The sequence below is a fragment of the Anopheles merus genome, chromosome X (assembly GCF_017562075.2).
Source record: "Anopheles merus strain MAF chromosome X, AmerM5.1, whole genome shotgun sequence".
Classification (NCBI taxonomy): Eukaryota; Metazoa; Arthropoda; class Insecta; order Diptera; family Culicidae; genus Anopheles; species Anopheles merus.
In genome coordinates this window covers 23,925,928-23,939,134 of record NC_054081.1, presented here as the reverse complement: position 1 = coordinate 23,939,134, position 13,207 = coordinate 23,925,928, and the positions used below count along the sequence as shown (strand labels likewise).

The window sequence follows — 13,207 nt, the reverse complement described above, 5'->3', positions numbered from 1 at the left end:
CAAAATACGGGCATGTAAGGGCATGTTTTTAAGTCGTGCTATTTGAAGGCGGTACCACGCAACCCCATACTATTTAAGACTATTTAAATTAATTTCTATTAGAGAGGATGCTTACTCTGCAATCATTTCAAGCTTTTTGGCCCAAAGCTCTAAATACTGCTGTTATCTAATACTTCCTAACAGTCATCGGGCCAGTAGCGTATTTAACGATAAGCGCACTGTGTGCCGACAAGGTTTCCTTTGGTTTGAAGCCCTGAGTATAGGAAGACTAGCTATGTTTTTTTTTATCAGAAGGTAAAATTAAATGCCCAAGACGTATTCAAAATGGATTAATTATCTTAGAGTGCTGGGACTCCGTCTATTTGGGAGCAGCTTCTCCTCGAACCTCAAAATAACCTAACGTGTTCCGGATAAATGAGTCTAAACCGGTTTAAATTGTAACAATGCAACCTCCCCCCTGTCCCTCCTCCCCACTTCTCCCTTCAAAACCCACAAACCCAGACAGACAGATGTTTACTTCAATTTGGTTAAGTTTGACACTGCTCATCTGAGGAGCCATTGGAAACGATGGTGCCCATGTTCCCCGCAGACGGTATTGCCATTTGCAAATCGACAACGGTAGTGTTTAGTTGCGTCACTTACCCGTGAAAATTTTGGTGCAAAAGAATTGTAGTGCAATGACTGTGAGTATTAAGATTTGCATCCTGTAGTAAAAAAATCTATTTTCAAAAATATTTCTTCGTTTAAGGAAAAACGTAAAACTACTACCACACGCCAGGGCAAAAAGGAAGAATTCACTTATGGGAATCAGGTGCCCAAGGGTTAAACGTGTTCGAGCCACCAATTAAGGACGGATCTGGATGGAAAAAGGTAAGTTTTCTCCCTTGACGTTTAGTTTTAGGATAGAAAAACTAATTGTGTGTGTGTTTTTTTTTCTCTTTAGGTTTGGGCAGACTACAGATCTTCTTTTAAAAAAAAATCTCCTAACAATCGTGAGTACAGGGCCACAGGACGCGGGCCTTGTAATTTAAACAGTTTTTCCGCTTTGGAAAAACATGTCATAGAGATGATGGACATGGAACTGAGCGCTTCAGGAACAAGCTGTGATGTGATGGGTGTAAACCAATCTCCCGCTGTGCAAAGCAACGGAAGGCGTTATGGCGCTCTGAGAATTTTATCATGCCTTCCTTTTCTCTCCAACGGCAAATTTGTCGAGCAGCTCGTCGAGCTGCCCGTCCCTGGCTCCGCCTCATTCCCCTCGCCTGCCCGCTGCGCAAATTCGAGCAGTTTCCAGCGCTGGAAATGTACCAAATTCTGCGCTGGCCAGCGCAGATTTTGGCTGGTCTCCCGCGCTGGACTTCAGCGATTCCTGCGCTGGGTCGAGCAAGTTTAGCGCCATCTGTTGGCGAAATGGACGAACTATTTATGGCGGCGGAGCAAAAAAAACGGTCAAAAAATTTAAAAATATTGGCGCCCATTTTCTCGTCCGCTTCTTCTCCCTCCCTCGCCCTGCCTTGCCTTACTTACGCTTCTGCCCGTGCCTTCCGCCACCAGCTGATTGGCTGTTGCGGTGTATGCGTTGATACTCATATGTGCATTTCGGTTGTGTATTGTTATTGGTGGGTGTTAGCATTTATTAATTTGTGTATGACCTTTGAGGCGCTGTGGGAGAAGCTGGATTGGGATTCAAAGTGTTATCGGTGTATTGATGGTTTATTTTATTTCGTGCCGCTGCTGATGAGACCATTCGATGCCCCTGCCAACTGAGGGTGAAGAAGCCTATTTAAAACAAGCGTAGGAGAACGTCTAACACTAATCTAATATTTTTTAATTTGAACATGTTTGATGCTTCAATGACCTTCTAAGCATCATGTAGCACAATGTATAGTGGCTATACATTTTATTGTTTTAATGTGCCGAAATCTGTCTCGAGTTTTTGGGTCTCGTTACAAACACACACACAGCGCGGGGAAAGTGACCGTTCACTCTATCATGTCGCGATCCCCCACCCCGCCCGGCGCTAGGAATGAGGATGCGCTACAAGAAACCTGAACCAGCCGTTCTACCGAGAAGGTAGCCGTAATCGATCATGCGTGGAGGGAGGGGGGGGTGGTCTAGTGGGGGGGGAGGGGGGAGTGCGTGCTTGCGCGACTTCGGGGGTGCGTGCTCGCGAGCGCGCTTTCGTGGGTGCGTGCTGGCGTGCGCGCTTTCATGCTCGCGGGCGCGCGTACGTGCGTGTGTGTGTGCGTGCGTGCGTGCTGGCGTACGCGCGTTCATGCATGTGCGCGCGCGCGTATGTGTGTGTGTGTGTGTGTGTGTGTGTTATGTGTGTGCGAGTTTGCGCGCGCGTATTTGTGTGTGAGTTTGCGCGCGCGTGTTTGTGTGTGAGTTTGCGCGCGCGTGTTTGTGTGTTTGTGTGCGTGCGTTTGGAAACCCCTAAACTATTTGATTCTGATGCGTACATTTTCATCCGCTGCGTCTACAAAATACCACGCATTCGCGATCTCGCTACCTGAGAGACAACACAACCATTGGCATTGGCATCTTTGCGATCGGCTCTGCTGTTGGGGTATTAAAAAGACACACGATCTAAGCAAACGTGCGTGTGATATATTGCACATTTATTTCTAATTCAGCTAGCGGACGCAACTGGAAACAAAACTTGAATTGAATTCATACCAAAGAGGATTCTGGATTTGTTTATTACGGTGCGCATATGGTGCTGCACCTGTCCGTCCAGAATCGGGCGTCTTGTTGGCTTGTCGGTATCGTGAAGCCGATTGACCAGCAATGCCTTGGAATGGGTTCGGATCGGTAGGTTCATGTTTTGGTCGAGTGCATTCCGTGTATTTGCCTCGTCACAGCGGTAGTCGGCAGCAACAAAGTCAAGACAAACTCTTACCCGGGTGTGGGCTGCTACGCTGAGTTCTTTTTATTATTATTATAATTATAATTATAATTATAATTATAATTATTATTATTATTATTATTATTATTATTATTATTATTATTATTATTAATATTATTATTATTATTATTATTAATATTATTATTATTATTATTATTATTGGCGTAATAGCCAACGCGATCATGCCGGCCTTTTCAGGACTTGAGTACCACGTAGCCGGATAGTCAGCCCTTGCTACGGCGGACGGTTCATACGCGGTTAGAACCCACGACGGGCATGCAGATGTGCGGAATGATGGCGGTGTCGCGGGCCCGCTCCTATGCGGACTAGGCGGACTAGGCGGTCGCCGAAGATCTCTAGTCTGTAGTATGCCGTATGTCTACAAGTGGACAGAGTATTAGCGACAAGGGCCCCCGGAAAGATGGTCTTTAGGGCTCCATGGCTGGAGAAAACCATTTGCACCTCCCCTCCCCCCATGGCGACTACAATTTTAGGGCCTGTGACCGATGATCGTAGGGGTCCCATGGCCACCCCCCTTCCCGCCGGCAATTTAAGTATACTGTTCAATCTCCCAACAGCTGTGTGCCACTACCCCCTCCTCCCTGTCATCAGTTACCATTGACAGGGGCCTCAATTCGTCTTTCCGCCTTTCATGAACACCTTCCTTTCTTTGACCGATGACATTTCGGAAAAAACACATTTGGCGACAGTTTTGCACACACACGCACGCTCATACCCTTGCGCAGACGGCTCAGCATATCTGTGTAATCTACAACATACGAAAGCAAAAGCTTAGTGTAATAAAATTACGCTTAATGCTTAACACGTTCAGATCGATGGCAGGCCCCACTGCCTGCCAGTGAACTTTCCAGCCTGCGTTCTAGGTGCTGGTGGAAAGGAAAGTTGATGAAAATCAGCGCCGGGATGAACGTGTTAATGCGAATTAGGATTCAGCGCGTTTCACAGCAAACCCTCCAGCGTTAGCTAGCGATTCCTTAGTCATTTTTACATTGCAGCAATTGAACTTATTGCGCTTTTTTGGTTTGATTTGTGAAAATGCAACTTCATCGCCGCAATGTTTGTTAACGGCTTTTTTTATCGCCACAGCAACTCATGAGCATTGACCACACGCGAGAAAGAGATAGCGCTATGGTGGAAAAAGCACGGACGACGGCTGACAGCGATTGGCCGTCTGACGCACCAACACATCCAAACCTTCGATAGCGCGCTCAGGCGAGGGGTATGAGCGGAGCCAGGGCCGGGTAGCTCGACGAGCTGCTAGACAAATTTGCCGTTGGAGAGAAAAGGAAGGCATGATAAAATTCTCCGATCGCCATAATTTCTTCCGTCGCTTTGCGCAGCGGGAACGCTTTGACGATGCCGGATTGGCAAGGTGAACCCTGAAAGTTGGGGATTAAGTGTAGGATACCCGGCAGGCAATTGACGTTTAATACTATGGCGAGGGGTGTTGAAACGTATGGAAGAGCAGGAAGAAATACGGATAAGCGCTAATGAACTGCAACTGTGTGCGTGCAACAGCACCAAACGGCATGTGACAACGTACAGTGTGTGGATGTGTGTGTGTGTGTACTTTTAGGCAGCGAAGATGGATCGAGGTTATGTTTACAAAGTGAAAGAGATTGATGCAGAAGCGTCTTTGTAACATGTTTTTTAATTGCATATTTTCAGTGTAAAAGTTTGTAATGTGAACTCAAAAGTAATGACCAATGTTGCTATTTACTTGTGTGCTGTTGGCGAATATAGAAGCGTTGAAATATTGAAGCTTCCTATGTTAGTTTGTTGTGCTTAGTGTGAAGCAAAAATGTGTGCTAAAGTGTTATAAATTAGAAATATTTATATGTATCCGTCTAATGTTCGGTTGTACCCATCTAATATTCCATGTTTTTGGGTGTCCTTATCGTTTACCAGGAGAAAAAGATTGGAGGTCAGATACGTGCAGCTATTTCGCCTCCGCACGAAGGTATGTTAATTAAAGTTGTTGTATTTGTAATTTTTCATTACGCTGAAATTAAATAACTAATCGAATAAAATTTGCTGTTTAACATTATGAATAATCGATGTTATCAGAGTTCTTCAGGAGTGTTCCAAGCTGTCCGAAGACACACAAATCCGATTCACCATCCGATTTGTATGCACCCAGCGGATTTCATGCAAAGGATATTGGAAAGCCATCAAAGAAGTGGGCATGATGGTAAGGAAACTTTGATTCTTTTTATTTTTAGATTTTTATCCTTATTTTTGTTTACAACAACCTTGGATCGTCGGCGCGGGCCTTATGGGAACTGCGCGGTTAGAGCAACAACCGGATGAGCATTTCGCTTCAGGAATTATCTCAAGTTTGGGAATTGAAGAGAGTTACGGCACACTGTGAACAGCGTCATAAACAATCGATGGTAACATTTATATATAGCTTATGAATGCATGTGTTTATCTAATTATTCGTTAATTCGTTTATTTATTAATTTGAGCATAAGCGCTCCATCGACATATGTTTTTTGTTGTTCGTTTTAGAAAATTGCTCCAACGGAACAGCCTGGCCTTTCTCGGGATTAGTTATTGTTGCTTCACCGCGACAATTGACACCACAATTTGCTATGGTCGTATTGTCGTCGTGTAATCGTGTTATAGCTGTTAACGCACTTTGTTTATATCTATTAAGATGCAACAGCATTATTTATTTTCCGGAATATCGTTAGCGCTGTTCCTCTTAATACGACGGAAGACGTTTGAAATTAGCACATGTGGCAGTCGTCAAACGGTTGGCAATAAAGTACAATAAATGACAGGAGCAAAAACGCGATGGCTGTTAGTGATTTGCGAAATGAAACCAACAGCCATTTTACATTTTTTATCTTCAACAAGTCCTATCTTAGCCCCTGAAAGCTACCAAAGCTACAATTTTTCATTTCATTTGTAAAATAAGAAAAGAATAGATAAAAGGTGTAATATAGTATAAATAGGACATAAAATTAATAAAATGGAAAAGCAATGTGTTTATCAATAAATAATATGTAATATATATACAGCAACTACAAATAGGTAGAGCAATTTAACTAAATAAATCTATTTTTATTTCTTCCTTCTATGGCAGCTTGTTTTAACATTTCCCTGCATGTTTACTCTTGCCGGTACATGTGTCAGTTTTCTTTTTAAATATTCTTTAACATATTCTATATCTAGGTCTATTGCCACGTGGTTTGTGGCGATAGACTTAAATAAGCACTGTATTTGGGTAGTTACTAAAAGCTATTTTTTTCTTGACGATCCTTCCCAGCTACACCGTGCAAGAAAAGTCCCATCAAACAACATGTCTAAAGCCTCATACATCCTGTTGTTGGCATCCTGGCTGCTGATATCTGCATCTATTATTTAAGTATAACTGCAAAATGCATAATCATCTCCAGCTTTTTTTTGCTTCAAATGCATCAAACTTTTATTCATTTTCTATTGCTGATTTTTTCTATTGCTAAACTCTGCGCATTTCTTCTTATACCCTTCATAGGATTCAGTATTGTGGACTGCTCATTTAAAATCACCATAATCTGTGCGCTGCGTGCATCTATTTTCATTAACAGCACCCGACAACGAAGGCAGCAGCTTCCAGAATGCTCTGTACAAGTAATTGAAAGGACAGCTTGATTTACTCCTGCTGCAGCCTGGTGTTCATCGTCGGTGATCATCATTATTGGCGACGAAGGCAGCACAGGTTCGGGCACCGGAAACGTAGCAGAACTCGTTGACGGTTTCTGATCACTTTTCCTGGTTATATTTTTAGGCAAATTTATCACAACAGGACCAGTTGCTCGTTCAGTCGTTATGTACGATGTACCGGCGCTTGTCGATGGCACTTGGTTACCACCATCAACTATCTTGTCTGGCGGACGGATCTGGCTAGGAACATCGGTAAAAGATTGCTCAGATATAGGTTTTTGATTTTGAACATTAACGCTAATCATTTTGGCTGGTGTACGGCTCACAATACAAACAGATCCTCCAGCAGCCGCTATCACCGATGCAGAAGCACTGGTGGGTAATTGTTGTCTTACAACAGCGGTCATCATACCACGCTGATTCTTCGGAGCATGAACTTCGGCAAGCGATGCAATCGATGGTACTGCAGATCCTGTCAATGCCTGTTGTCTACCGATCTTCATGCCTAATTCCTGCGGTAGAGCATCAGCAACCGGTACCAATGATGGCGCAGCAGTACTAGTTGACGGTTGCTGTCCATGTTGCTGGCCTAACGGACGGAATGGTGCAGGAACACCAGGTAATGTTGACCGATGATGATTACCATCACCAGCATTCGAGACCAGCGCTGACACTGCATCCGTTACCTTCACCTGTTCAACAACACGGACTGGCATTCTTTGTTGACTGATCCGTGCGTGCTGACCGGCCACTGAAACCACCGATGGCACTGCACTTGTTGTCGGAAATTGTCCAACAACACGGACCGGGAATCTGGGAGGACGGATGGCACAGGAATGGCAACCGGAATCACCGATGGCACTGCAGTTGTCGTCGGAAGTTGTCCAACAACACGAGCTGGTACATCTGTCTGACGAAACGATTGCACACCCGCAATGGCCGAAGGCATCACTTGTAAAGGAAGTGGCACTTGAGACTCTTCCACAACTTCCTTTTATACTGCATTTCGAGCTGCCGGTGCGCAGACTTATGAATGAGTTGGAGGAGTCTAAGGACTTGTGAATAGGATATGGTGTGATGTCGAATATTGTGCCTGTTGCTTGTACTACCGAATGTCGCCAAGCTACTAATCACATACCCGCGTTTTATGTACCCATTCTTGGTGTTTCCTGGTTACTCTCCATCGCGCTGTAGTCGGATCATACTGCACCTGTCCTGCTTCGATTATTGCCTCCACAAAGACAAAATTAGAGCACGCGTTCGTATTCCTAATCCTCCGGCACCGTCTGGATAATGTGGGAGTCACTGCTCTATAAAAACCACCGGACTACCACAAACTGGAAACATCGAAACACCCCGTGGGTCACCGGTCACCAACATGCATATCGGCTGAAACTTGGACCAATGCTAAATTGAAGCAAAGTTGAAGTAAGTCTGACAGTATCTAAAGTAATAGAAAGACAGTTTGATAAACTGGTTAACAATATTTATTTTTTCATTTCAGCTCATATGCCGTGCGAAAAAGCAAAATAAATATTTTATTTTAATATTTATTAAGCTAAACCGACATTATATGTTTCATCTAAAACGTTTTCGATGTGTTTTTTATCATCGCGTTTAGGCGTCGTGTGTCAGATCGCAACTGCTAATAATTTTGTCGTCTGAGGCGGACGGTTATGGAGGTACCGAATCTTCAGTGATGATGAATGCGTTCACGTATCTACGAGCCGGTGATTGGCGGTATCCAGTTCATCGTCGTACTGTTAGCTTACCTAAGCTACCGAAATTAGCGACAGTGTAAAATGTAAGAGAAAGACAAATTGACGATTAAAGTAATATAATTAAAATTAATGCTTAACATGGATTGCGCTCCCCTAAAAGTATTTTTCTCTTATATTGTCTATTCCAGTTGTGATGTGAGGTTTACAGCTGGCAATCACAACCGTCCGGAAATCGCAGTAATTTGGTAACATCAAGATCATCACCACCGCACGAAGCGCAGCATATTGAAGCAATCCCAAGCGGACAGCAACCACCTGCAGCAAACGTACGCGTTATGATTGCAAGGCGATACCTGCGCTTAGAAAATGCACAAATGCTTGGGCCACAGAGGTAACGTTCCGAGAATCTAAAAACATGCCAGGCCCACAGGTACGCAACAACCGCGCCCAAATATATGGCATAGTATTCGGTGTTAGCTCGTCCGCTAGCACTGGTTACACTGGTGCGGGAAGCGTGCAAATGAAAAATATGTAAAAATGCTCCATTATTCCTTTCTAGATACAAGAAACGATCACGAACGATCAGCATGAAATGCACTTTACTGATATTATTCTTCTTTCTTTAGTTTCAGATAAGCCGTTCTCATAAATGCCATACCATGTACGGTCGGTTAGTTACACTTCATCCCGAAGTACAATTACATCTGGGTAACGGAATGCTGCCAAAACGATTAAGCTGGCTTAGCCCTCGATGACGACGCAACTCTTGCACGTTCGTTGTCATACTATCATTTCAACTGGAGGCATGTTTGTTTAGGCGGCTACAATAAATTGTTTGAACATGTTCAATGAAACAAACATGTTGTTTTGGCATCTCATAATTAATGGTAATGTATTGCGTTCTCAACGCTTAATTTATATGAAACGCATATAACTTTCTTTACTTATTTTATGTTTTATGTATTAATTTAATTACAGGTTAATGCTTCAAATCTCCGTGATAACCGTTTTCGTGCTAGGAATTAGGTTTGTATGAAAAATAGTGTATTTTTAGAATATTTAATTTTCAATAAAGTAACGGTCGATTTGAAAATAAGCTGCGTTGATATACAACCCGAATGAAAGAAATATACGGATAAACGAATGTAAACAACACACGAAAGAACGGGAGGTCCGTTTCATCCGACCCCCCCACGCCCAATCATGCCTTCCGTTGGGCGCCTGAGCCATGCACGGCTGGGCGCCCGTTTCTCCTCCTCCGGCGCCGTCAGTGTAGCTGTCAATTGCCTGCCGGGATAGCTTTTTAGAACTTAGTTTGTCTCAGCCTCAAGAGTGCAAGACACATATGATGGTAAATAAATAAACAGACAATCATTCTAAATCAAATCAACGGATACCTTCAAGTAAACCGAGACTACCCGGTATAAGGTATTTGCAAGCCACAAATGGCTTACAAAGAAGAAAGTTAGATTTTAAGTTTTAGAATTAATCAACCGATTAAAAGAGGCGAATGGGGCCAATCGGCTGAAAGTCTCAATAAAAAAGAACAAAACAAACATCGTGTCAGTTGATGCAATTGCAGAACCTTACGAACTAGTGAGCGTAGATGCTATTATGGCACACACATGAAATGTAGAAGCCCTGTGCGTCAATGAGAGTTATGTGGAGGGGTGAGGAAGTGTATTTATTTTTGGAACATTTAATTTTGTCCAACAACACAGTCGCACACCAAGCACGAACTTTTTGACTAATGGCCATCTTGAACCCTCAAATACCCTCGCACGAAACGTCAAAAACTGTCATTGGATCTTAAAAAACGCTCACCAACAAGGGAAAACTAACACGGGTTTGAAGCGTTCGCGAGCTAGCCCTCGCACGAAACATTAAAAACTGTCATTGGATCTTAAAAAACGCTCACCAGCGAAGGAAAAATAACACGCCCGCTGCGCAAAGCGATCGAAAACTTTTCAACCTCTCGCTCAATGTAGCTAAAGAGCAAGAACCAATAATGGGGCCCTTCACAATTCCAGTCAGTTTTTTGTATGGAGTTTGACAGTTGGAGGCTGAAATCATGTAAACACTCCATACAAAACCACACAAAAAACTAGCCTGCAATTTTCAGTCTAGATCCCGCTGTGCAAAGCAACGGAAGGCGTTATGCCGTTCTGAGAATTTTATCATGCCTTCCTTTTCTCTCCAACGGCAAATTTGTCGAGCAGCTTGTCGAGCTGCCCGTCCCTGGCTCCGCCTCATTCCCTCGCCTGAGCGCGCTGCCGAAGGTTTGGATGTGTTGGTGCGTCAGACGGCCAATCGCTGTCAGCCGTCGTCCGTGCTCATTCCCTCCATAGCGCTATCTCATTCTCACTTGTGGTCAATGCTCATGAGTTGCTGTGGCGCTTAAAAAAGCTGTTAACAAACATTGCGGCAATGTAGTTGCATTTTCACAAATCAAACTAAAAAAGTGCAATGAGTTCAAACGCTGCAATGTAAAAATGACCAAGGAATCGCTAGATCACGCTAGAGCATTTGCTGTGCAACGCGCAGAACCCTAATTCGCATTAGCACGTTCAGCCCGGCGCTGATTTTCATCAGCATTCCGTTCCGCCGGCATCTAGAACGCAAGCTGATTGTAAAACCGGTATACTGGAAAGTTCACTGGCAGTCCCTGGGGCCTGCCATCGAACTGAACGTGCAAAGCATTAAGCGTAATTTTGTTACACTAAGCTTTTGCTTTCGTATGGTTTAGATTACACAGATATGCTGAGCCGTCAGCGCATGGGTGTGTACGTGCGTGTGTATGCACTTTCGCCAAATGTGTTTTCTTCCGGAATATTATGATCCATCGGTCAAAACAAGAAGGTGTTTATGACAGTGGCGAAAGGACGAGTTGAGGTCCATGTAAATGGTAACTGATGACCGGGAGGAGGGGGTACTGGCACACAGCTGTTGGGAGCTTGAACAGTATACTTAAATCGGCGGCGCGGGGGGGGGGGTGGCCAAGGGACCCCTACGATCATCGGTCACAGGCCTTAAAATTGTTGCCGGCATGGGGGAGGGGGAGGGCTGTGCAAATGGTTCTTCAGCCACGGGGCCCCAACGACCATCTTTCCGGGGGCCTTTATCGCTAATACTCTGTCCACTTGTTGTTGTTGTTGTTGTTGTTGTTGTTGTTTTATTTACGAGGCCTCTGTCCACTTGTAGACATACGGCATACTATAGACTAGAGATCTTCAGCGACCGCCTAGTCCGCCTACCGTTAGGTCCACCGCTGGTTCATGACGGTGTTTTTTTTCTATCGTGGAGGTGCATCCTTCCCCCTGCCTGCAGCGTATGCATCGAGCAGGAGACAGTGTGGCAGTATGCAAGTTGCCCGCTGGATAGGAGCGGGCCCGCGGCACCGCCATCATTCCGCACATCTTAACAGCATGCCCGTCATGGGTTCTAACCGCGTATGAACCGTCCGCCGTAGCAAAGGCTTACTATCCGGCTACGTGGTATTCAAGTCCTGAAATGGCCGGCATGATCGCATAGGCTATTACCCCAACAATAATAATAATAATAATAATAAGAAGAACTTAGCATAACAGTCCACACCCGGAGAAGAGATTGGCTTGTCTTTATTGCTGCCGGACTACCGCTGTGACGCGACAAATGCACGAAATGCCCTCGACCAAAGGACATGAACCTACCGAGCCGAACCCATTCCAAGGCAGTGCCAGTCGAACGGCGTCATGATACCGGCTTGCCCAGCCAACAAGCCACCAGATTCTGGACGGACAGGTGCAGCACCATACGCGCCCCGTAATAAACAAATCCAGAATCATCTTTTGTATGAATTCAATTAAAATTTTGTTTCCACTCGGATCTGCTAGCTGATTTGGAAAGAAATGTGCTACATATCACATGCACGTTTGCTTCGATCGTGTGTCTTTTTAATACCCCCAACAGCAGAGCCGATCGCAAAGATGGTGGTGTCAATCCAATGGTTGTGTTGTCTCTCAGGTAGCGAGATCAAAAATGCACGGACTCTGTTTTCGCAGTGGATGAAAATTTACGCATCAGAATGAAGTAGTTGTGGGGTTTCCGCACGTACGCACACACACACACGCGTGCACGCACACATGCACGAACGCGCGCACGCGAGCGCGCACCCACGAATGCGCGCACGCGAGCACGCACCCACGAAAGCGCGCAGGCGAGCGCGCACCCACCACCAATCCCCACCCCCCCCTCCCGCACGAGCGAGTACGGATACCTTTCGGAAGAAAGGCTGGTTCAGCTATCTTGTAGCGCATCCTCATCCAGCGCCGGGTGAGGTGGGGGATCGCGACATGATAGAGTGGACGGTCAATTTCCCCGCGCTGTGTGTGTGCGTGTATGTGTGTGTCAAGACCCAAAACTCGAGACAGATTTCTGCACATTAAAAAAAAAAATTATTGCCACTATACGCCGTGCTACATGATGCTTAGAAGGTCATTGAAGCATCAAACATGTTCTAATAAAAAATATTAGTTTAGTGTTAGACGTTCTCCTACGCTTGTTTTAAATAGGCTTCTTCACCCTCAATTGGCAGGGGCATCGAATGGTCTCATCAGCAGCGGCACGAAATAAAATAATCCATCAATACACCGATAACACTTTAAATCCCAATCCAGCTTCTCCCGCATCGTCCCAAGGTCACACACTAATTAATAAATGCTAACACCCACCAATAACAAAACATAACCGCAATGCACATATAAGTATCAACGCATACACCGCAACAGCCAATCAGCTGGTGGCGGAAGGCACGGGCAGAAGCGTAAGTAAGGCAAGGCAGGGCGAGGGAGGGAGAAGAAGCGGACGAGAAAATGGGCGCCAATATTTTTAAATTTTTTGACCGTTTTTTTTGCTCCGCCGCCATAAA

The 13,207-nt window shown here is 44.8% G+C and overlaps 1 protein-coding gene across 2 annotated transcripts in view; it reads right to left on the bottom strand.

Moving 5' to 3' along the window:
* The window catches only part of LOC121595883 (breast carcinoma-amplified sequence 3 homolog), a 111,252-nt gene that overhangs the window by 23,131 nt on the left and 74,914 nt on the right, over positions 1-13,207 (bottom strand). Inside the window, exon 7 of one of the 2 annotated variants that reach the window (XM_041920969.1) lies at positions 8,266-8,357. The exons of the other annotated variant lie outside the window; for it this stretch is intronic. Coding sequence (XP_041776903.1) covers positions 8,353-8,357 — 5 coding nt within the window. The 3' untranslated portion in view covers positions 8,266-8,352. Of the gene's footprint in view, positions 1-8,265; positions 8,358-13,207 lie in introns of those variants that run through there. 2 annotated transcript variants of the gene reach the window in all.